Source organism: Oncorhynchus masou, chromosome 1 (assembly GCF_036934945.1).
Source record: "Oncorhynchus masou masou isolate Uvic2021 chromosome 1, UVic_Omas_1.1, whole genome shotgun sequence".
In the NCBI taxonomy this organism is placed as follows: Eukaryota; Metazoa; Chordata; class Actinopteri; order Salmoniformes; family Salmonidae; genus Oncorhynchus; species Oncorhynchus masou.
In genome coordinates this window covers 24,358,327-24,380,113 of record NC_088212.1, presented here as the reverse complement: position 1 = coordinate 24,380,113, position 21,787 = coordinate 24,358,327, and the positions used below count along the sequence as shown (strand labels likewise).

Here is a 21,787-nt window from a genome sequence, read left to right as displayed (position 1 = left end):
CAGATGACACAACAGTAGTAGACTTGATTATCAACAATGACGAGACAGCTTACAGGGAGGGGGTGAGGGCTCTGAGAATCTGGTTACAGGAAAATAACCTCTCATTCAATGGCAACAAAACAAAAGGAGATGATCGTGGACTTCAGGAAACAGCAGAGGGTGCACCCCCCTATCCACATAGACGGGACCTCAGTGGAGACGGTGGAAAGCTTCAAGTTCCTCTGCGTACACATCACTGACAAACTGAAATGGTCCACTCACACAGACAGTGTGGTGAAGGTGCAACAGCGCCTCTTCTACCTAAGAAGGCTGAAGAAATTTGTCTTGTCACCCAAAACCCTCACAAACATTTACAGATGCACAATCGAGAGCATCCTGTTGGGCTGTATCACAAGCTGGTAGGGCAACTGCACCTCCCTGAACTGCAAGGCTCTCCCAGAGGGTGGTGCTGTCTGCACAGCGCATCACCGGGGGCAAACGACCTGTCCTCCAAGACAACTACAGCACCCGATGTCACAACAAAGCCAAAAAGATCATCAAGGACAACAACCACCCGAGCCACTGTCTGTTCTCCCCGCTACCATCCAGAAGGTGAGGTCTGTACAGGTGCATCAAAGCTTGGACCGAGGGACTGAAAAACAGCTTCTATCTCAAGGCCATCAGACGAAACAGCAATCACTAACTCAGAGAGACTGCTGCCTACACAGAGACTCATATCACTGGCCACTCTAATAAATGGATCACTAGTCACTTTAAACAATGCCACTTTAATAATGTTAACATATCTTACATTACTCATATGTATATACTGTGCCTTATACCATCTATTGCACCTTGCCTATGCTGCTCGGCATCACTCATCCATATATTTCTATGTACATATTCTTATTCCATCCCTTTAGATTTGTGTGTATTAGGTAGTTGTTGGGAATTGTTAGTTTACGTGTTAGATAGTACTGCACTGTCGGAACTAGAAGCACAAGCATTTCGCTACACTCGCATTAACATCTGCTAACCATGTGTGTGTGACCAATAACATTTGATTTGATGTTGTGTAATTGTTAAATATTACTTGTTAGATATTACTGCACTGTCGGAACTAGAAGCACAAGTATTTTGGAGTGGGTCTAGGGTCTATGTTAGCCATATATCACACATCATCGTGCCTTATTGCTTAATTATGGCAGTCAAAACAAGTTACATCGACATCCATTGATGGAAAATGATCTGGAGAGTTTAATAAGGGCGATTGATCTTTTCTCTTGTGACATTCTTAAACTCGCAAGAATTATTATTTTGATAGAAAACCGAATTTTGCTTAATTAATAGCCTACGTCATTAAAAAAATCCATAATTTGCTCGATAACGTTATGGGGAAACAAACATTTATTGGATAAATGTGGCAACACCTCTCTTTCTGCGAAACCCTTTTTGGGGCAAGTTTTCAGATTTCATTGGGCTAGACATTTTAGTTGGACCTGACAACCCTGACAATTTTCCTGTTTGACCGCTAGGGTATTACAACTGTGGTACTCTATTCGCCTTGAACAGGACAACTTTGTGTCCGTTTAAGGTTTTAAAACGTATTACTTACATTTTTGTCATTTATACAGAGGATAAAAAACGGTCATATTTATGACACGTAGCAATGATATGTTTTTATAAAAGAAAAACATAATTGAATGGTCCTTCAACTTGCGGCGCCATATTTAATACATCGCAGTTTATGATGATAGCTAGCAAGTAAACTACCTGTCTGCAATCGTAAACTTTAGATTTTTATCTTAAAGCAAGCCATCAAACTACATCGAAATGAACGTCATAGATCATGTGAGGGATATGGCCGCCGCGGGACTTCACTCAAACGTTCGGATAATTAGTAGTTTACTGCTGACAATGAGCAATAACAATCCGTAAGTAACAGTATAGTATTAGCTAGCTGGCTGGCTAGCTACTGAACATCTCTCTGAGGTATTAGCTACCTAACTAGTTATTAGTTATTCACTCCGTTCGATCATCTTCAAAAGCATATAATTCTGTACAATTGATAACATGTCCTAATCAATGCATGCTTATCGTCACGAGCCAAGCTGACAAGGACGCAGTTGGTAGTATTTATATCTAGCTAGCAAGCCAACTAGCTTAAGATGGGTGTAAATGTACACTGAACAAGAATATGAACGCAAAGATTTTGTTGAGTTGCAGTTCATATAAGGAAATCAGTAAATTGAAGGAAAAAAAATGCATTAGGCCATAATCTATGGATTTTACATGACTGGGCAGAGGCCCACCCACTTGGGAGCCAGGTTAACTCACTGAGGATCCTGGGCAGGTGTGGTTACACATGGTCTGTGGTTGTGAGGCCGGTTGGATGGACTGCCAAATTTTCTATTACAACGTTGGAGGTTGCTTATGGTAGTGGAATTAACATTAAATTATCTGGAAACAGCTCTGGTGGACAGTCCTACAGTCAGCATGCCATATCCATGCTCCCTCAACTTGAGACATCTGTGGTATTGTTGCATGACAAAACAGCACCGGCCTTTTGTGCCCAGCACAAGGTGCACCTGTGTAATGATCATGCTGTTTTTCAGTGATTTTCTTTTTTATACACCACACCTGTCAGGTGAATAGATTATCTTGACAATGGGTAAAATGCTCACCAATTGCGATTTAAACACATTTGTGCACAAAATTTGAGGGAAATAAGCTTTTTGTGCATATGGAACATTTCTGGGATCAGCTTATGAGACATAGGACCAGCACTTTAGATGTTGCATTTTATATTTTTGTTCAGTGTAGTTGTATCTGGATTAATAATGTGACTATTTGTGAAAAGATTTTGTATGTTGATTGCTAATTTCCTTGACCACTTCATATAGTTATTGTCAGACAAATACTATGCCAGAGGGTGATGCATGTACCACATCTGTTCTTTCAGAGAACTGTTCTCACCATCCCAGAAGTACCAGCTGCTGGTTTATCATGCAGATGCCATCTTCCATGACAAGGAGTACCGTAATGCTGCTTGCAAGTACAACATGGCACTGCAGCAGAAGAAAGTGCTCAGCAAAACTTCTAAAGTGCGGCCATCTACAGGGGGAACTGCATCCTCCTTGCAGTCACAGGTGTGGAAGGCTCCCAACTCTGTCAATTACAACATATCTGGCTGTAGCAACAGGCATCCATGTCATTCGTTAAAAATAATGCACATTTGACTGAGCTGCTCTACAGACTATTTGTAATAGTGTACAATGTGCAATGCCTTCTGAATTGACCAAATGCCATTTTTCTTTATTTCAGAGTTTTCCCTCAGAGATTGAGGTCAAGTATAAGATTGCAGAGTGCTACACCATCCTGAAGCTGGATAAGGATGCAATTGCAGTGCTTGATGGGATTCCATCTAGACAGAGAACCCCAAAGGTAGGTTGCTGTTTTGAGGTCCCCTCCTGAAAGCCCCATCCTCTCTCAATGACACCCAAGCTTGCAGTGTCGTTTTATGACTATTTCAATCAAGTAAAGCAGCCCAGAGTCTTGTGAGGAATTTCCGAATTGCATATTTGTTTCTTTCCTCAGATCAACATGATGCTGGCTAATCTGTACAGGAAGGCTGGACACGAACGCTCTGCTGTCACAAGCTACAAAGAGGTCCTGAGACAGTGTCCCTTGGCACTGGATGCCATCATTGGTGTGGATTAGTTACTGGGATGTTTCTGTAGTGCGTCACACAGACATGCCAAAATCCCATGTTGTTGTGCTCTTCATTTTGAAGGGTTCTTTTAACTCGTGTCTGTTGTAGGTCTCCTGTCTCTGTCAGTGAAGGGTGCTGAGGTGGCGTCCATGACTATGGATGTGATCCAGAGTCTTCCCAACCTGGAGTGGCTCTCTGTGTGGATCAAATCCTATGCCTTCATACATGCAGGGGACAACCACAGAGCAATCAACTCCATCCGGTGAGCAGACCAGTTCCTCATCCCACCATGGGAGTGTTATTCATTTCATGAATCATAATCTCCGGGGTGTTGTTAAACTATGGCTCTCATTCTGGGTGTTGTGTTTCTCTGTTTCCTGATTCTCCTTCTCAGCTCCCTGGAGAAGAAGTCTCTAATGCGTGACAATGTGGACCTGCTGGTGAGCCTGGCAGATGTGTACTTCAGGGCAGGCGACACAAAGAACTCCATCCTGAAGTTTGAGCAGGCCCAGATGCTGGACCCTTATCTGATCAAAGGTACTGGACAGCAGACATCAGAAAACCCATCACTGACTAAATAAATCAGTTTCCTAGGACTCACTAAGCTAGTCTAGCGATTCTTATCTAAGACATTAACTATTAGGTTTTTATTTATAGTTGAACTAATTCAGTTATGTTGTCTTTACTTACTGTCAGGCATGGATGTATATGGCTACCTTATGGCACGTGAGGGGCACCTGGAGGATGTTGAGGTCCTGGGAGGAAGGCTGTTCAACATCTCAGACCAGCATGCAGAGCCCTGGGTCATATCTGGGTAATACGGCTGGGAATTGCCAGGATAATCACGATACTTAGGTGCTGATACGATATCTGTTGCGATTCTCATGATTGTATATGTATTGCAATTCGATGTTCCAAACATATTGCTCACTATACAGTGCATTTGGAAAGTATTCAGACCCCTTGACTTTTTCTACATTTTGTTAGGTTACAGCCTTATTCTAAAATGGATTAAAAACATTTTTTTTACCTCATCAATTCACAATACCCCCATAATGACAAAGCAAAAACAGGTTTTTAGAAATTGTTGCAAATGTATGAAAAAAAACAGATACCGTTTTACATAAGGATTCAGACCCTTTGCTATGAGACTCAAAATTGAGCTTGGGTGCATCCTGTTTCCATTGATCATCCTTGAGATGTTTCTACAACTCCACCTGTGGTAAATTTAATTGATTGGACAAGATTTGGAAAGGCACAAACCTGTCTATATAAGGTCCCACAGTTGACAGGGCATGTCGGAGCAAAAACCAAGCCATGAGGTCGAAATAATTGTTTGTAGAGCTACGAGACAGGATTGTGCCGAGGCACAGATCTGGGGAAGGGTACCAAAACATTTCTGCATTGAAGGTCCCCAAGAACACAGTGGCTAAATACATGTTCCTACCAATCTGGTTTTTGGTGGCTCAGATGTCACAGCTTCTACAGTAAGCGCTACTCCCGGGCCCTCTACCTGGGTGCCAAGGCCATCCAGCTGAACAGCAACAGTGTGCAAGCCCTCCTCCTGAAAGGGGCAGCACTGAGAAACATGGGCCGAGTGCAGGAGGCCATCATCCACTTCAGAGAGGCCATGCGCCTTGCGCCCTGCCGTCTGGACTGCTATGAAGGCAAGGGGACCTTCTTGTTCTGATCGCATCATTGTAATGAACATCTGTTTTCATCTTGAACCCCCACATAAAGCTGCAACATCAGATGTTGTTTTTTGTTTTGTTACTAGTATTGAGTTAGTCATGAGCCTTCTCTGTCCCCAGGTCTGATTGACTGTTACCTGGCATCCAATGGGATTCGAGAGGCAATGGGGATGGCCAATAACATCTATAAGACCCTGGGAGCGAATGCCCAGACTCTGACCATCCTGGCTACAGTCTGCCTGGAGGACCCTGTGACCCAGGAAAAGGCCAAAACCCTGCTGGACAAGGCGCTAGCCCAGAGGCCTGACTACACCAAGGCTGTGGTCAAGAAGGCAGAACTGCTAAGTATGTGGCTTGGTTGCAAACCCTGAAGTTCTATTAGTTGTTTTGCTGTAGAGATTTATAACCATTGTATTTTGTCATTTTTCTTTTACCGAAGATGTTGGGGACAAGAGTTGATATTGTGTTTTGTTTTCCCATTTAAGGTCGGGAACAGAAATACGAGGAAGGGATTGCTCTTCTCCGTAATGCCTTGGCCAATCAGAGCGACTGTGTGCTGCACAGGATGCTGGGGGATTTCTTGGTGGCGGTCAACGATTACCAAGAGGCTATGGACCAATACAGCATAGCACTTAGGTAATGTTACACCAAAGTCCAGGGTTTTACAGAACTCATGAAATGTTAATGCAGTGTCGCTCTTAGGCCTACCTTTTCTCAAATATGTAAATGGTGCACTTCGATCTTGAGACTGCACATGCTTCTCTATCATCTGACTCCATCTGTCTTTCAGCCTGGACCCGAATGACCAGAAGTCTCTGGAAGGAATGCAGAAGATGGAGAAGGAGGAGAGCCCTGCTGATGCCACTGTGGAGCTGGATGGAGATGACATGGAGGGCAGCGGGGAGGATGGAGAGCTGGAAGGCAGTGACAGTGAGGCAGCCCAGTGGGCAGACCAGGAGCAGTGGTTTGGCATGCAGTGACCCAGGCCCACTGCAGAGACGCCAGGTGCACAGCGGGGGGCTGGGGGAATATGCCACACATGGGCATCATGGGTTCCTGATGTAATGTTCCGGTGGACTCTATATGGGTGTATACAAGATACAGGTGTATAAACCCCCATCTCAGGGTTATTGACGTCATCATAGCAGCCACTGAGGTTTGGGGAGGATGCATTTTACAACCCAGCAGCCCAAAATTATAACCTGCCATTCCACGTCTCCTTCCCTTTGCGATCACTGATTAGTTGGTAGGTGAAAATGAACGTTACTAACCTATTTCATACCCATCAGGGGTCCAAGGGTAAAGGGGATGAGGTTATTTAGGATTGTTGGGCCATGGCCCCGGAGTTTCCTTGTTTGTTGGGTTAACACAAGATAATCTGAAGCCAGTAATCATTGAAATTGTTTTTTTGTGTTTGTAATATTTGCATGTATTAACACACATTGGTGTGAAACTTGTGACATACTTTCCCTTCTGAATAATCAGGTAACTTAAGACCTATGTGTCAATCATGGGGTCATTTAATTTGACACATTCTTTGCAAAGTAATGTTAGTTTTCCAATGCAGATGTTTAACTGTGTGTGTGTGTGTGTGTGTGTAGGAGATATAAAATCATGACGTCTGGTCTCATGCCTTGACATTTTATTGAAGTTTGTGGTGTATTAGTGATTTGAGTAACAGTTCTAGTCAACTTGTCCTCCAGTACCCCCAGACAAACGCATGTGATTCAATTAATTGAGGGCTTGATGATTAGTTGACAAGTTGAATCAAGTTTGCTTGTCTGGGGCTAAAATGTGTACCGTTGAGGGTACAAGGACTGGAGTTGGGAAATACTGCTCTAAAACAGCCTTGTATTTAGGCTAGAAGCAAGGTAGCTTCAAATGAATACACATCTCCAATCTGGCATATAGAAGATCGGCAACATATTAATGTAGAATTGCTTTATTTACCTGAAACCACAAGTCATGACTATACAATCGTCAGCTCTGAAATGAGTTTGGCACACGTGTGCCATTGAAGCGACTGACTTCCTTTCAGGGTAATGGATCTATCGCCACACCTTCGCCTTCCCAGATGCTTCAAAAATGTTGCACATTACAGCGAAAAGAAAAGTCTATTTGGTTATTTTACACATCCCCCCAAAAAGTTCCTTAGGAAAAGATAACATTTGTACTTTTGTCCATTTAATTTATCAATACATTAATTACACATCTGATCAAATGGCTGCTTCAGAGGACATGCATCATGGAAGTGTACATTAAGATAAGAGGAACTCTGTGTCTAGTTTGAAGGCTGCATTTACACAGGCAACCCAATTCTGATATTTTTCTACTTTTGCCAATAATTGGGCAAAAGACCAGAAATGGGCTGTCATGTGTAAACGCAGCCTATGGCTCTTCATGTTGTAAGGATGGAGGGAACTGGGATTGGTTCATTTGATTCCAAAAACATTTATACCCATTCAGTTAAAAAATATATACCATTTGATTCCTTTTTTTGTCATGTAATTGCTTATGAAATGTATCAATCATGTCTTGATAGCTCTTCTTTATTGACATGCAGATCTTGGAAGATGTGCTGCTCAAAACACATGCACAACACTAAAGCAGTTCCTACAAGGGATTTCTAGGAGGAGCGGGCTTACACGGCACTAGCTGCAGAGAGAGGAGAGAGAAAGACAGGGAGAAACCAAATCAATCATAGGACAGACAGAAACAAGGCATAGGTCAAAAAAGCAAAGATGCAAACAGACATGTCTCTCTCACTGGGAATTTAAAAAGGCATGGTGAACAGAAAGCCATTAGACATGACTGTAGGAAATGAAGCAGTAGATGACCTAGGGCCATGCCACGTGCAAACAAAAAGATGGGAATAAATGCAGTAAGACATTCAGTGGTGTAAAGTACTTAAGCAAAATTACTTTAAAGTACTAAAGTCATTTTTTTTTGTGTGTGTGTGTATATATATATCTGTACTTTACTATTTATATTTGTCAACTTTTACTTCACTACATCCCTAAAGAAAATGATGTACTTTTTACTCGATACATTTTCCTTGACACCCCAAAATACTCGTTAAAGTTTTGATAGCTTAGTAGGACAGAAAATGGTCCAATTCACACACCCTACTGCCTCTGATCTGGCAGACTCACTAAACACAAACGCTTCATTTGTAAATGAGTGTTGGAGTGTGACCCTGGCTATCTGTAAATAAAAACAAGTGTACCATCTGGTTTGCATAATAAGCCATTTTAAATGATACTTACATATCAAAAGTAAGAGTATTTAAAATCAAAAAGACTTTACTCAAGTAGTATTTCACTTTTACTCAAGTATGACAATTGGGTATTCTTTGCACCACTGATTGAAAGAAATAGCCGTTAAGTTTAAGAACACTCAAGCATTTACTGGCATGGTATTGGGAAAAGCATGCTTTCTAGGAATACCCATTACCTACAGTGTTTCTAAAACACGCTCAAGTAAAACTAGTGTAAAAGTTATGGAGCATCTTTAAAACTCTATACACATAGATACTATTGTGTTATATGTACAGACTCTTCTACAAGCCAGTCATTTTAGCATTGGGCCTATATACTATGGCCAAAGCAGTCTGCTTAGTGATCCACCCCAATAGGGAGTGCTGACCACAACAATCCCATCAAAGCATCCATCTTGTGCTAAACTGATAAGAAAATCCACCACTTGGTGTGTTTATACATATTAAAGTACAGTATATGCACAATATTTAATCTATAGAATTATTGTAATAAGACACTACAGTGTCCATAAATGAAGACCAAACATAAAAAAGTTCACCTTAATGAAAAGACAGAATATATTGTGTTCAAGTAAACGTGTTTAACGACAGGCTTGTCTATATTACAAAAAACTGCTTTGAATTGAACTAAGGTAACATTTACATATTTCTCCTAACCGCCCTCAAGGAACATCAAAAGAACACAGATTAACTTTAAAAAAGCAACATAAAAAGGCAAATGAGGGCTCTAGATTTCCTTATTCACAAGCGAAATGGCACATACCTCAACACTCAATATGACAATGTTTATGAAAAGCTTACTGAGGAAAACGTAGTAATCAATTGTGATATCAATAGTATTGAGGTAGCTGTGCTCTGACTAGAGCAGAAATAAACACAACAAAAAGCAAACAGGGGAACGAACAATCATTAATTTGGTGAAGAAATCCCCGTTATTCATGCCTGGGCAGAATACATGCAGTTTTGGTACAGACTTCTGATTCAGTGCAAATGATGGTCCTTACAGTTATGGCACAGCATAGTTATCTACAAGTTCTTCAGAGGTCAAAGTTCACACTGAAAACAAGTGAAACGTTTTGAGTTCTGTGCGCTGCCCCCCCCGCCTTCCCAAAGCTACAAAAATCTTAATTTTGATAAAATAGTGTTAATTCTCTGTACACAGAACAGCTCCTAAATAGCAGATTTTATTTATGCCCGTTCAAAAAGAATGGGGAGCAAAAAAAACAACAACCAAAAGCTTGATATTAAATTAAAAGACATGGCCAAATGACAAACAAAAAGCATTAAAAATATGAATAAAAAAGCGGAATGGTGAAAATGTCCTGGAGACGAACCAGCAGAGGGCTCACAGATTACATCTGTCATCAACACAGGTACAAATGTTGACTTGAGCTCTCACTGCAGTTGATGTGGTTGTTGTAGTTGATCCTGGTTAATGGGGGATTTTGTTAGACGTGTGTTAATCTCCACTCACACTGGTGCACTTAGAGGGTTGTGTGGTGTAGTCAGGACCAGAACAGGGCAGACACGTTAGTGTCGATGCTGTAGAGCCACAGCACCAGGGGGAGGGTGATGCCCACAAAGGGCCAGGAGATGCCCTCTGTGCATGCAGAGAGGGACCAGCCTTTGCTGGCTGACTTAGACTCTGGCTGGTTACCGGGTTCCAGGTAGTTCCTGGCCACGAACTTTAGCAGCTCATCCAGCAGGATGACGGGCAGGGAGATCTTCAGCACCACCAGCCACTGGGTCAGGTCCAGAGGGGTGATCTGGAAGATGACCTGGAGAGATAGAGGAGGAGAATGAGGGATGGAAAGAGAGTGAACATGGGGAACCTATAGATTGACCTGGTTGATATAAGTAAAGCTGACTTACGGGCAGTGGCTCCACATAGAGGATGAGGAAGTGGAGGGACATGGAGAGGCAGATGGCCCCCAGCAGCCAGATGTTCTCCCAGGGAGGCATACGCAGCAGGGACTGGTTCTCTGACAGGCTGGGAGAAGGTCACATTGTGGATCAGATTAGTCAAAACTATATATTCTATTCTTGTACTTACAAAAGTTGGAGCTGTCCTCCACTGAATGCAAATGATTTTTGAGGATGAAAGAAAGCTCATGTCACTGCAGGAGACTCACCTGTTAAGGGCATTGCACATCTCAATGGTTACAAGCACAGACAGGGCCATGGTCATGGGGTAGGGGGACTCAAACACATGACACTCCAGGTCTGAGAAGTCAGGGTTGTCAGGGGAACACTGCAGGAAGTGGCTCTGTGGGGGGAGGAGTCAGACACGAGAGACATAAGAAAGGCTGGGAGGTAAAACACCATTTGGACAGTAAAGATGACATCTAGGCGTTAGTCTCACCAGCTGGTACAGAGAAATCATAGGGCCATCCTCAGCAGCCACGAACCACCAGGTAGCGGCTCCCACTGTGGCAGCTCCCACATAGCCTGAGGACAGAGACACAGCTGACTGACTGGGACAGACTAGTTCTATAACTTGGAAGACAATGGACAGGCAGAGATGTGTACAAGAACAGTATGTGGCAGGGTATGCCAGTAGCAGTGAGCTTGAGAAAATGTTAAGATTGAGCTATCTGATATAGAATTGGAAACAAAGCACAACAGTCCCATTAACTCACAGCCGATGGCCAGGTATCTGAAGAAGAGCCATCCAGAGATGAGGGGCTCCTTGGCACTGCGGGGGGGCTTGTTCATGATGTCCAGGTCTGGGGGGTTGAAGCCCAGTGCGGTGGCAGGGAGACCATCTGTCACCAGGTTGACCCACAGCAGCTGAACGGGGATCAGAGCCTCAGGGAAGCCCAGAGCAGCCGTCAGGAAGATACTGCCCCCATAGAGAAACATCATTAACCTCCACAGGAGCACCATAAAACCACTAGAGACATCACTTTGGCAGGAGGAGGTACGTAAATGACAGACTCACCAGACGACCTCTCCCACGTTGGAGGAGATGAGGTAGCGGATGAACTGCTTCATGTTGTTGTAGATGGCTCTGCCCTCCTCCACAGCCGCCACAATGGAAGAAAAGTTGTCATCGGCCAGGACCATCTCAGAGGCCGACTTGGCCACGGCAGTGCCAGAGCCCATGGCGATGCCAATCTCTGCCTTCTTCAAGGCAGGAGCATCGTTCACTCCATCACCAGTCTGTGGGAGAAACAACAGATACTTAAGGGTGGATGGGAGGCTACAAGACAGCAGTAATAGATATAACAGCTTTGCATGTACAGTAAGGATGTGAGTGGGGGGGGGTCAGTGTACCATGGCTGTGATCTCGTCCATGGCCTGCAGGAACTCAACGATCTTGGACTTGTGGGAGGGCTCGACACGGGCGAAGCAGCGGGCGTTGATAACAGCATCGCGTTGGGCCTGAAGGGACAGGTCGTCAAACTCGCGGCCAGTGAACGCCATTTTGTCCACGTCGTCTTCCTCACCCAGGATGCCGATACGGCGGCAGATGGCCACGGCAGTGCCCTTGTTGTCGCCGGTGATCATGATGACGCGGATGCCGGCTAGGCGACACAGCTTGATGGAGGCAGCCACCTCGGTCCTGGGAGGGTCCAGCATGCCAACGCAGCCCACGAAGGTCAGGTCAGACTGGGCAGAGAAACACAAAAACAGAGTCACCATCAGGTTTCCTACTAGAACTTTGCACAATACATCCAAAAGTTATGCTACACTGAACAAAAATATAAAAACAGAAACATGCCACAAGATTTATAGAGTTACAGTTCATTTAAGGAAATCAGTCAATTTAAATAAATTCATTAGGCCCTAATCTATGGATTTTACATGACTGGGAATACAGATATCTGTTGGTCACAGATCCGTTTGAAAAAGAAGTAAGGGCCCAGATCAGAAAACCAGTCAGTATCTGGTGTGACCACCATTTGCCTCACGCAGCACAACACATCTCCTTCGAATACAGTTGATCAGGCTGTTGATTGTGGCCTATGAAATGGCTGTGCGAAGTTGCTGGATATTGGCGAGAACTGGAATACGCTGTCGAACATGTCGAACCAGAGCATTCCAAACGTACTCAATGGTGAGTATACAGGCCATGGAAGAACTGGGACATTTTCAGCTTCCAGGAATTGTGTACAGAACCTTGCGGCATTGAACTGTGCTTTATCATGCTGAAATGGTGGCGGATGAATGGCACGACAATGGGCCTTAGGATCTCATCACGATATCTCTGTGCATTCAAATTACCATCAATAAAATGCAATTGTGTTCATTGTCTGTAGCTTATGCCTGCCCTTACCATAACCCCACCACCACTACGGGGCACTCTGTTCACATCAGCAAACGGCTTGCCCACACGACACCATACATGCTATCTGCCTGGTACAGTTGAAACCGGGATTAATACTTGAAGAGCACACTTCTCCATCGAAAGTGAGCATTTGGCCGCTGAGGTCGGTTGTGACGCCGAACTACAGTTGGGTTAAGAACCTGGTGAGGATGACGAGCATGCAGTTGAGATTCCTTCAGACGGTTTTTGACAGAAATACTTTGGTTGTGCAAACCCAGTTTCATCGGGTGGCTGGTCTCAGACAACACCGCTGGTGACGAAGCCGGATGTGGAGGTCCTGGGCTGACGAGGTCCTGGGCTGACGAGGTCCTGGGCTGACGAGGTTACATATGGTCTGCGGTTGTGAGGCCGGCTGGACGTTCTGCCAAATTCTCTAAAATGACGTTGGAGGCGGCTTATGGTAGTGAAATTAACATGAAATTCTCTGGCAACAGCTATGGTGGACATTCCTGCAGTCAGCATGCCAATTACATACTCTCAAAACTTGAGATTTCTGTGGCATTGTGTTGTGTGCCAAAACTGCACATTTTAAAGTGGCCTTTTATTGTCCCCAGCACAAAGTGCACCTGTGTAATGATCATGCTGTTTAATCAGCTTCTTGATATGCCACACCTGTCAGGTGGATGGATTATCTTGGCAAAGGTGAAATTCTCACCAACAGGGAGGTAAACAAGTTTGAGCACAAAATTTGAAAGAAATAAGCTTTTTATGTGTATGGGAAACTTCTGGCCTCTTATTTCTGCTCAAGAAACATGGGACCACTTTACATGTTGCGTTTATATTTGTCTTCATATGATATTAATAGGATCCAGCAGTATAAGTTAGATATGGTATCTACACATAACAAATGCCTTTTAGCAAAATGCCTGTCAACTCCTACTCTATGCAGTGGTGATGAGTAGTGCTCACCTCATAATCAACGAAGCGGGCACAATCAACCAGCACCATGTCCTCCTTCCTGGGTGGGGTGTCCCGGGTGGCCAGAGCCAGGCAGCGCAGGGTGTCACGCCCAGTCCCGTACCCACGGATCGTAGACATGATCCTCTCTTTGATTCCCGGGGTCATGGCAACCTTGCAGGTGCCCACTCTGACATGAGTACATCTGTCAATAACTCCCTCGGGGGCACCCTGTGGGGATTAAAGTGTTTCAAAGGTTGACACACACATTCAAAACATGGGTGACTTAAAAACACTAACACTCGGTTCAATGTGAGTCAAACATAGCAGTTTATAAAAATGTGTGGATACCTTGACAAACATCTTTCCAAGTGAGGAGCGGGCCTTGTTGGGGGTGCAGTACACAGACATGGACTTCCTGTCTCTGGAGAACTCCAGGGTGAATTCCTTCTTCATCAGTTGCATGATCACCTGACAGACAACACACCACTCAGAAAACCTGCTGACAACCAGCTGTGGAGTACCACACCATTTAATTGTTCAATGGTTGAAGTTAGTGTACATACAGAGTTGCAGGCGTTGGCCCTGTCGATCTTGGTCAGGCCTTTGACATCGGTGTCAAACGCATTCATCTTCTCCACCAGGCAGGTGAGAGCCGTCTCTGTAGCCTCGCCAACCTTCTCATACACACCTTTGGCCTGACAACACAAACATAAGCCAATCAGTCAACGCTACTCAACATCCATATTAACGAGGAGATAGGCAGTCAGGTATGCACACAGACCTCATTGAAGTCCAGAGAGGAGTCATTGCACAGGGCACAGATGGTGGCAATCTCCACTAGACCATCATACGCAGAGGACTTCACTAGTCTGCCATCCTGGTACCTGGAGGGAGACACACAGGCCAGGAGACAAGATTAACTCCCTCCAACGTTTCATGTAATTGGAAGTAAATAAATAATTGTATGTTAAACGGACTGGCGTTAAGAGAGTATTTGGTACTTACACTTCTCCTTCAGGTGCGTAAGTAGAGCCAGTGATGGTGAACTCATTCAGAGAGCAACTGTTCCCGTCGGCCTGGTCAATGATGAACATCTGGAGGCCACAACACAGACAAGGAAAGTTAGGGCTGACTCACACACAAACTAATCATCTCACACCAAATTGTATTAGTCAAATGCTTACTTACGAGCCCCTAACCAACAATGCAGTTTAAAAAAATACAGATAAGAATAAGAGATAAAAGTAACAAGTAATTAAAGAGCAGCAGTGAAATAATAATAGCAAGACTATATACAGGGGGGTACCGATACAGAGTCAATGTGCGGGGGCACTGGTTATTTGAGGTAGTATGTACATGTAGGTAGAGTTATTAAAGTGACTGTGCATAGATGACAACAGATGGGGTGGGGGGCACTGCAAATAGTCTGGGTAGCCATTTGACTAGATGTTCAAGAGTCTTATTGCTTGGGGGTAGAAGCTGTTTAGAAGCCTCTTGGACCTAGACTTGGCGCTCTGGTACATCGTGCCATGCGGAAGCAGAGATAACAGACTATGACTAGGGTGGAGTCTGACAATTTTTAGGGCCTTCCTCTGACACCGCCTGGTACAGAGGTCCCGGATGGCAGGAAGCGTGGCCCCAGTGATATACTGGGCCGTTCGCACTACGCTCCGTAGTGCCTTGCAGTCGGAGGCCGATCAGTTGGCATATCAGGCAGTGATGCAACCAGGATGCTCTCGATGGTGCAGCTGTAGAACCTTCTGATTGGGAATAGGTTTTGTTGTGCCCTCTTCACGACTGTCTTGGTGTGCTTGGACCATGTTAGTTTGTTGGTGATGAAGACACCAAGGAACTTGAAGCTCTCAACCTGCTCCACTGCAGCCCCGTCAATGAAAACGGGTGTGTGCTCTTTCCTGTAGTCCACAATCATCTCCTTTGTCTTGATCACGTTGAGGGAGAGGTTGTTGTCCTGGCACCACACGGCCAGGTCTCTGCTCTCCTCCCTATAGGCTGTCTCATCGTTGATCAGGCCTACCACTACTGTGTCATCGGCAAATATAATGATGGTGTTGGAGTCGTGCAGTCATGAGTGAACAGGGAGTACAGGAAGGGACTGAGCACGCACACCCCTGAGGGGCTCCCGTGTTGAGGATCACCGTGGCAGATGTGTTGTTACCTACCCTTACCATCTGGGGGCGGCCCATCAAGAAGTCCAGGATCCAGCTTTGTATGCACCTCTGGGTGTGGAGTAAAGGTGGTCCAGAGTTCTTTTTCCTCTGGTTGCACATTTAACAGGCTGATAGAAATTTGGTCAAACGGATTTAAGTTTCCCTGCATTATAGTCCCCAGGCTACTAGGAGCGCCGCCTCTGGGTGAGTGTTTTCTTGTTTGCTTATGGCGGAATACAGCTCATTCAATGCTGTCTTAGTGCCAGCCTCTGACTGTGGTGGCATGTAAACAGTTAAAGAATATAGATGAGAATTATCTCGGTAGGTAGTGTGGTTTACAGCTTATCATGAGATACTCTACCTCAGGTGAGCAATAGCTCGAGACTTCCTTTAGACATCGTGCACCAGCTGTTGTTTACAGAAATGCATAGACCGCCGCCCCTCGTCTTACCAGACGCCGCTGTTCTGTCCTGCTGTTACATCATATAACCAGCCAGCTGTATGTTGATGTTGTCATCATCATTCAGCCACTACTCCGTGAAGCATAAGATGTTTGTTTTTAATGTCCCGTTGGTAGTTCAATCTTCTGTGTAACACATTGATTTTATTGTCCAAAGATTGCACGTTTGCTAGCAGAATGGAGAGAAGTGGGGGTTTATTTGATTGCCTGCGAATTCTCAGAAGGCAGGCGCACCTTCGACCCCTCTTTCTCAGCCTCCTCTTCACGTGGATCGGGGCCTGTTCCCGAGGAAGCAGCGTATCTTTTTCATCGGGCTTGTCAGAGTCGTGGAAGGAAAAAGAGGATTCTGCTCGTCTGTGGTGAGTAATCGCAGTCCTGATGTCTAGAAGTTATTTTCAGTCATAAGAGATGTATGGTTACAACATTACATTAGAGGCCGTTTATTAACTTACACTGTAGATGGCAGCAAACACCACATAATAGCTGTAGATCAGCTCTCACAACTATACTCCAGAACCCCCGACAGCACACATTTTTGTTGTAGCCCCAGACAAACTTGTCAACTAATCAAGCCCTGGATGAGCTGAATCATGAGAGTTTGTCCTGGGCTACAACAAAAACGTGTGCTGTTGGGGGTTCTGGAGGACTGGAGTTAGGAAACACTGCAGTAGACCCCTTATACTGTGTGTGTGTGTGTCATACTCTCTGGGCTGGAGGGATTTAGATGCCCTATGGCTGTGTGGGGGCTAAGGCAGGAGTCTAGCAGTGAGCAGTGCTTGTTTGGTTTAGTCCATAAGTAAATAGTGGAGGCCATCTGTCAGGGAGCCAGCATAAAGAGAAGAGTGCACTGAAGCCTGGAGGGCTGGGCCTTTTCCCACAGGAAGAACTGGACTGGTCCAAGCCTAGTAGTAGGCACGTGCAAACTAATACCACGTCACAACAGCCAGTCTGCTGGGACACGCCAGCAGTCTCGGACAGAGAGAAAGGAGGAAGGAAGAGTGATGGAAATCATTCATGTCCTTTTTCAGCTGGAGGCCACACTTCAGAGAAACCTGCTGACGTCACATGATTAGAAAATAGCATTACATCCTCTCGCTGAATACATTAGGCTTAAGCCGTGAATTCAACACAAACTATTTTGTGGAAGATTTTCCAAGCATCACTGACAGATGAAATGGGAGATGGGGGTTGATTGGTGGACACTGGGTAGTAACCTGAAAAAGGCATGGTTCTCTTTCAGCTCCGAGCCTCTACACCAGAGATCCCATTCTCAAACTACTGGGATAGATGAAAGCAAAGTGGAGAACTCGTCACAGCCTAAAACATGTGTTACTTAAACAAATGTCATCATCACTTCATGGAAACAATGAGATAGGTACAGTAGGATATGATATAATTTACTAGTGTATTATGGCATCATGCATCCTAACAACAACTGCTCCCTGGGCGCCGATGACATGGACATCGATTAAAGGGATACTTTAATTACTTAAATTACTTTATTTTTTCTTCCCCAGAGTCAGATGAACTCATGATACCATTTTTATGTTATGCATCCAGTATGAAGGAAGTTGTAGTTTTGTGATCCAATGCTAATGTACGTTAGCACAATGGCTGGACGTCTATGGGTATCCGCTAGCACAGGGCTCTCCAACCCTGCTCCTGGGAGTGCTACCATCCTGTAGGTCCAACCCCAGTTGTAACTAACCCGATTCAGTTTATCAACCAGCTAATTATTAGAGTCAGGTCTGATAGATTAGGGTTGGAGTGAAAACCTACAGGATGGAAGCTCTCTAGGACCAGGGTTGGAGAGTCCTGTGCTACCAGATACCCATAAACTTCCAGCCATTGAGCTAACTCTAACTTCATACTGGACACGGAGACATAAAAATGGTATCCACGAGTTCAGACTCCAGGGAAGTAGATTTTTAAAAAGCCTCGTTGTCAAAATCCTGAAGTTTCTGATTCAGAAGGGTTGGGTTAAAAATTAGAAGACAAATTTCAGTTGAATGCATTTAGTTGCGCAACGAACTAGACATCCCATTTTCCCTAATAATTTCAGTCTGCACCAGAGGTGAAAGGAAGTGACTACAGAGGGACATACATTAAAACAGACCAGAGACCCATGGAATGCTAGTTCAAACTAAATGTATTATGGGAAATAAATGGCCGCTACCAAATAAAGAACCTCCCATCCAGAAACATTTGATAGACCTACTAAATAATGCAACAGGTCAAAGTTTAAAGGAGTGGAGTCAGCAGTTCCAAAGATCTGTGCATATTCACCAAAAAGAGAATAAACATGCTCATGAATAATGAAATGTCTCTCTGCTCTGGGAAAGAGCTGTAGGTGTGTTGGGGTGCCACTCAGAAAGTGGGAGGGACTGGATGCTCCGCAGAGCGCTGACGCAAGATCAGTTATGCAAGAGCACCGCGGATGAACACCTAATGGCTGACTGTCTATCAAAGCCGCAGCGCATCGCTGCCTCACCACCTCTTTGTAACACATCTCACTCTTGATTATCCACTACAAAAGAGCCTTCTGCACACATACACATATTCTGAAACAGTATCACAGCAAGGTAACGCAACAGAGGCAGACTTCCCTGTCCAGTCAGCATGTAAAACAACCAACCAGACTCACCCTGCAGACAGACATCTGGTTGGTGGTGAGGGTGCCGGTCTTGTCGGAGCAGATGACAGAGGTGCAGCCCAGGGTCTCCACAGAGGGTAGGCTGCGGACGATGGCGTTCTTCTTGGCCATGCGGCGGGTGCCCAAGGCCAGGCAGGTGGTGATGACAGCAGGCAGACCCTCGGGGATGGCGGCCACAGCCAGGGCCACGGCGATCTTGAAGTAGTAGACGGCGCCGCGGATCCAGGAGCCTCCGTGGACGGGGTCGTTGAAGTGGCCGATGTTGATCATCCACACAGCGATGCAGATCAGGGAGATGACCTTGGACAGCTGCTCCCCGAACTCATCCAGCTTCTGCTGCAGGGGGGTCTTCTCCTGCTCAGTGGCTGCCATCTCATCACGGATCTTACCAATCTCAGTGTTCACGCCCGTGGCCACCACCACACCAATAGCCTTGCCAGACGAGATGTTGGTGCCCTGAAAACACAAAGGTTGAACGTTATGGCCACACAAATCACACACGCTTGAGGGGAGCCGACTAGATAGAATATTCTAACTATATTTACAAACCAAAATAAAATAGCAGGGTCTGTATTTTTAAGTACATTTTTGATATTGAGTGATGCTGGCATAATTTGTTAATGACGTTTAGGAAAGTTAAGGGATACCTGCATCAAGCATGTTCTTCAACTCCATTGAGCTTGACTGAAACAAGTTACTTGAAGGAGAATCTCAAACTACGAGCTGATGTTGGAGAGTTCAATTATCACACAGCCGCTACAAGGAGCAGTAAGGAGTGAAGAGAGAAGAGTGTTGCTTACAGAGAAGAGCATGTTCTTCTTGTCCTGGTTGACAGCTCGAGGGTCAGGCACTGGGTCCGTGTGCTTGATGACAGAGACAGACTCACCTGGAATCACAGCAGAGAGCAGCGCAGGTCACGTATCACACTGATTTCCCTTTGGCTGTGTCTAAAGCCTCGGGGAAAAACTCTATCAACTTCAAATCATAGACTCCCACTCCACAATCAATGTGTAACATTCATGGCTCTTGGTGCGCATGGTGCAGGGCACAGCCTCTGATCAGAATGTGGATCAAGTGGAAACCCTGGCTCTAGGCTCAGAGGAGATGAACTCGGTTAATTAACCGGTGTCATGATATTCAATTATTAATAAGTCTTATTTTGATAAGCTAAAGTAAAACAAACTTTTGTTGTGAGATGGGGCTGAGCAGTTGGGTTTGAACTGACTCCTACATTCCTCGCGTATTACAATATTACCAGTCTATGGAGGTGATGTGTTAGGGACACGACTCTCCAATCAAATAATATATAAATATAATATATCCCATTTAGCAGACGCTTTTGTCCAAAGCGACTTACAAGTCGGCTGGGGCCACTACTTTTACATATGGGTGGTCCCAGCGGGAATCGAACCCACGATGCTTGGCGTTGCAAGCGTTGCAAGCGCCATGCTCTACCGACTGAGCCACACAGGACCCACAATATGAAGTTTGGAATAACTTGGTTCTGGAGGAGGAATAAACAGTTCAAGTTTGCCTACATGGAATACAGGCAAATAAACATGTGGCAGACGACAATTAAAAGTGAGTCATACAATATGCTTGCAGGCTCTGAGGAGCTCATACTGTCAGCAAAGACAGCTGTAGAACACCTGAAATTAGCATACAATGTCATTACACAGGAAGAGAGTTTTGTTATGCTTTTGGAGTAAGACAGTTTGTCTATTTTGACTAGAGATGTAGAGTAGCCTAAGTTTGTTCGGTATAGAAAAACACAGTGCAGCAAACAGCAGTGTGTCTTACCGGTCAGGATGGACTGATCTACTCTCAGGGTTGTAGATTTGATGGATGTAAGACGGATGTCTGCAGGAACCTTGTCTCCAACTAGCGCAGGGGAAACCAGACATAAAGACAGAATTAGAGGCACACAGATTAAAAAAACATCATAGACGGACAATTATGCATTGCACATTTTGCAAGCAGGGAAAACTAGACAGATAATTCACATGACCTCCATAACTTCTGCCCATTACGTTGAGTCATTGTAGCAGCACACAACAGATACTATACAGTTACAGGTCTCAAGACAAGTAAACTGGTTGTGGATGTGCAAAGTCATATTCAAGTCAAAGCCAATAATAAAAGCAGAACATTATAAAAAAATACCGATCCTGCAGAGTGCTTAGATTATTGGACCTTGAAAACCACCCAGCCGTTCTCTGAAATAGACAAGTCATTTATTCAGCATCAGTGTTAACTGACAGACTATAGCTCATTTCAGGGTTGGTTGCTGTGCCACACAGAGGCAGAGTACTGGGCTTCTATTGTAGCGGAGAGAGGAGAGCCAGAGCAGCATGAGGAAACAGAGGACCGGTGAGCCATAAAAAGGCCCTTCCCAAAAGAGACAGACAATTTGGGCCACATCTGAATTGTGGTGACCTGATTCTGCAACCTATTAGTACATAAACGCTGCAGGGCACAGTTCTACTGAAAAACACATATATTGGCTCTCACAGACCTGGAGACTTAACATGGTATTAAAATGTATTCAATGTCCTTCAATCATGCCCTTTCTTTTCAAGACACACAGTGAGTATTGGAATAATATGGCCAATCTGGG

The 21,787-nt window shown here is 44.7% G+C and overlaps 2 protein-coding genes across 3 annotated transcripts in view; one reads left to right on the top strand and one right to left on the bottom strand.

The window, feature by feature from the left end:
* Positions 1–1,513: 1,513 nt before the first annotated feature.
* LOC135539902 (anaphase-promoting complex subunit 7-like) lies at positions 1,514–7,012 on the top strand. Its single transcript, XM_064966143.1, has 11 exons — positions 1,514–1,913; positions 2,942–3,128; positions 3,304–3,423; positions 3,577–3,688; positions 3,800–3,953; positions 4,086–4,228; positions 4,388–4,505; positions 5,162–5,358; positions 5,503–5,727; positions 5,868–6,018; positions 6,173–7,012. The coding sequence occupies exons 1-11, from the start codon at positions 1,813–1,815 to the stop codon at positions 6,360–6,362; spliced, it is 1,698 nt and encodes a 565-aa protein (XP_064822215.1). The 5' UTR covers positions 1,514–1,812; the 3' UTR covers positions 6,363–7,012.
* Positions 7,013–9,193: 2,181 nt separating this feature from the next.
* Positions 9,194–21,787, bottom strand: part of LOC135539890 (sarcoplasmic/endoplasmic reticulum calcium ATPase 2-like) — a 28,868-nt gene continuing 16,274 nt past the window's right edge. For both annotated transcript variants that reach the window (XM_064966121.1, XM_064966130.1), the window contains 15 exons: positions 20,971–21,051; positions 19,971–20,056; positions 19,162–19,626; positions 14,895–14,983; positions 14,671–14,773; positions 14,453–14,584; positions 14,238–14,357; positions 13,899–14,117; positions 11,936–12,271; positions 11,601–11,821; positions 11,299–11,501; positions 11,022–11,107; positions 10,792–10,925; positions 10,532–10,649; positions 9,194–10,437 (listed from right to left, as the gene is read on the bottom strand). In XM_064966121.1, the coding sequence (XP_064822193.1) occupies positions 10,165–10,437; positions 10,532–10,649; positions 10,792–10,925; positions 11,022–11,107; positions 11,299–11,501; positions 11,601–11,821; positions 11,936–12,271; positions 13,899–14,117; positions 14,238–14,357; positions 14,453–14,584; positions 14,671–14,773; positions 14,895–14,983; positions 19,162–19,626; positions 19,971–20,056; positions 20,971–21,051 (2,666 nt within the window). In that variant the 3' untranslated portion in view covers positions 9,194–10,164. The remainder of the gene's footprint in view (positions 10,438–10,531; positions 10,650–10,791; positions 10,926–11,021; positions 11,108–11,298; positions 11,502–11,600; positions 11,822–11,935; positions 12,272–13,898; positions 14,118–14,237; positions 14,358–14,452; positions 14,585–14,670; positions 14,774–14,894; positions 14,984–19,161; positions 19,627–19,970; positions 20,057–20,970; positions 21,052–21,787) is intronic.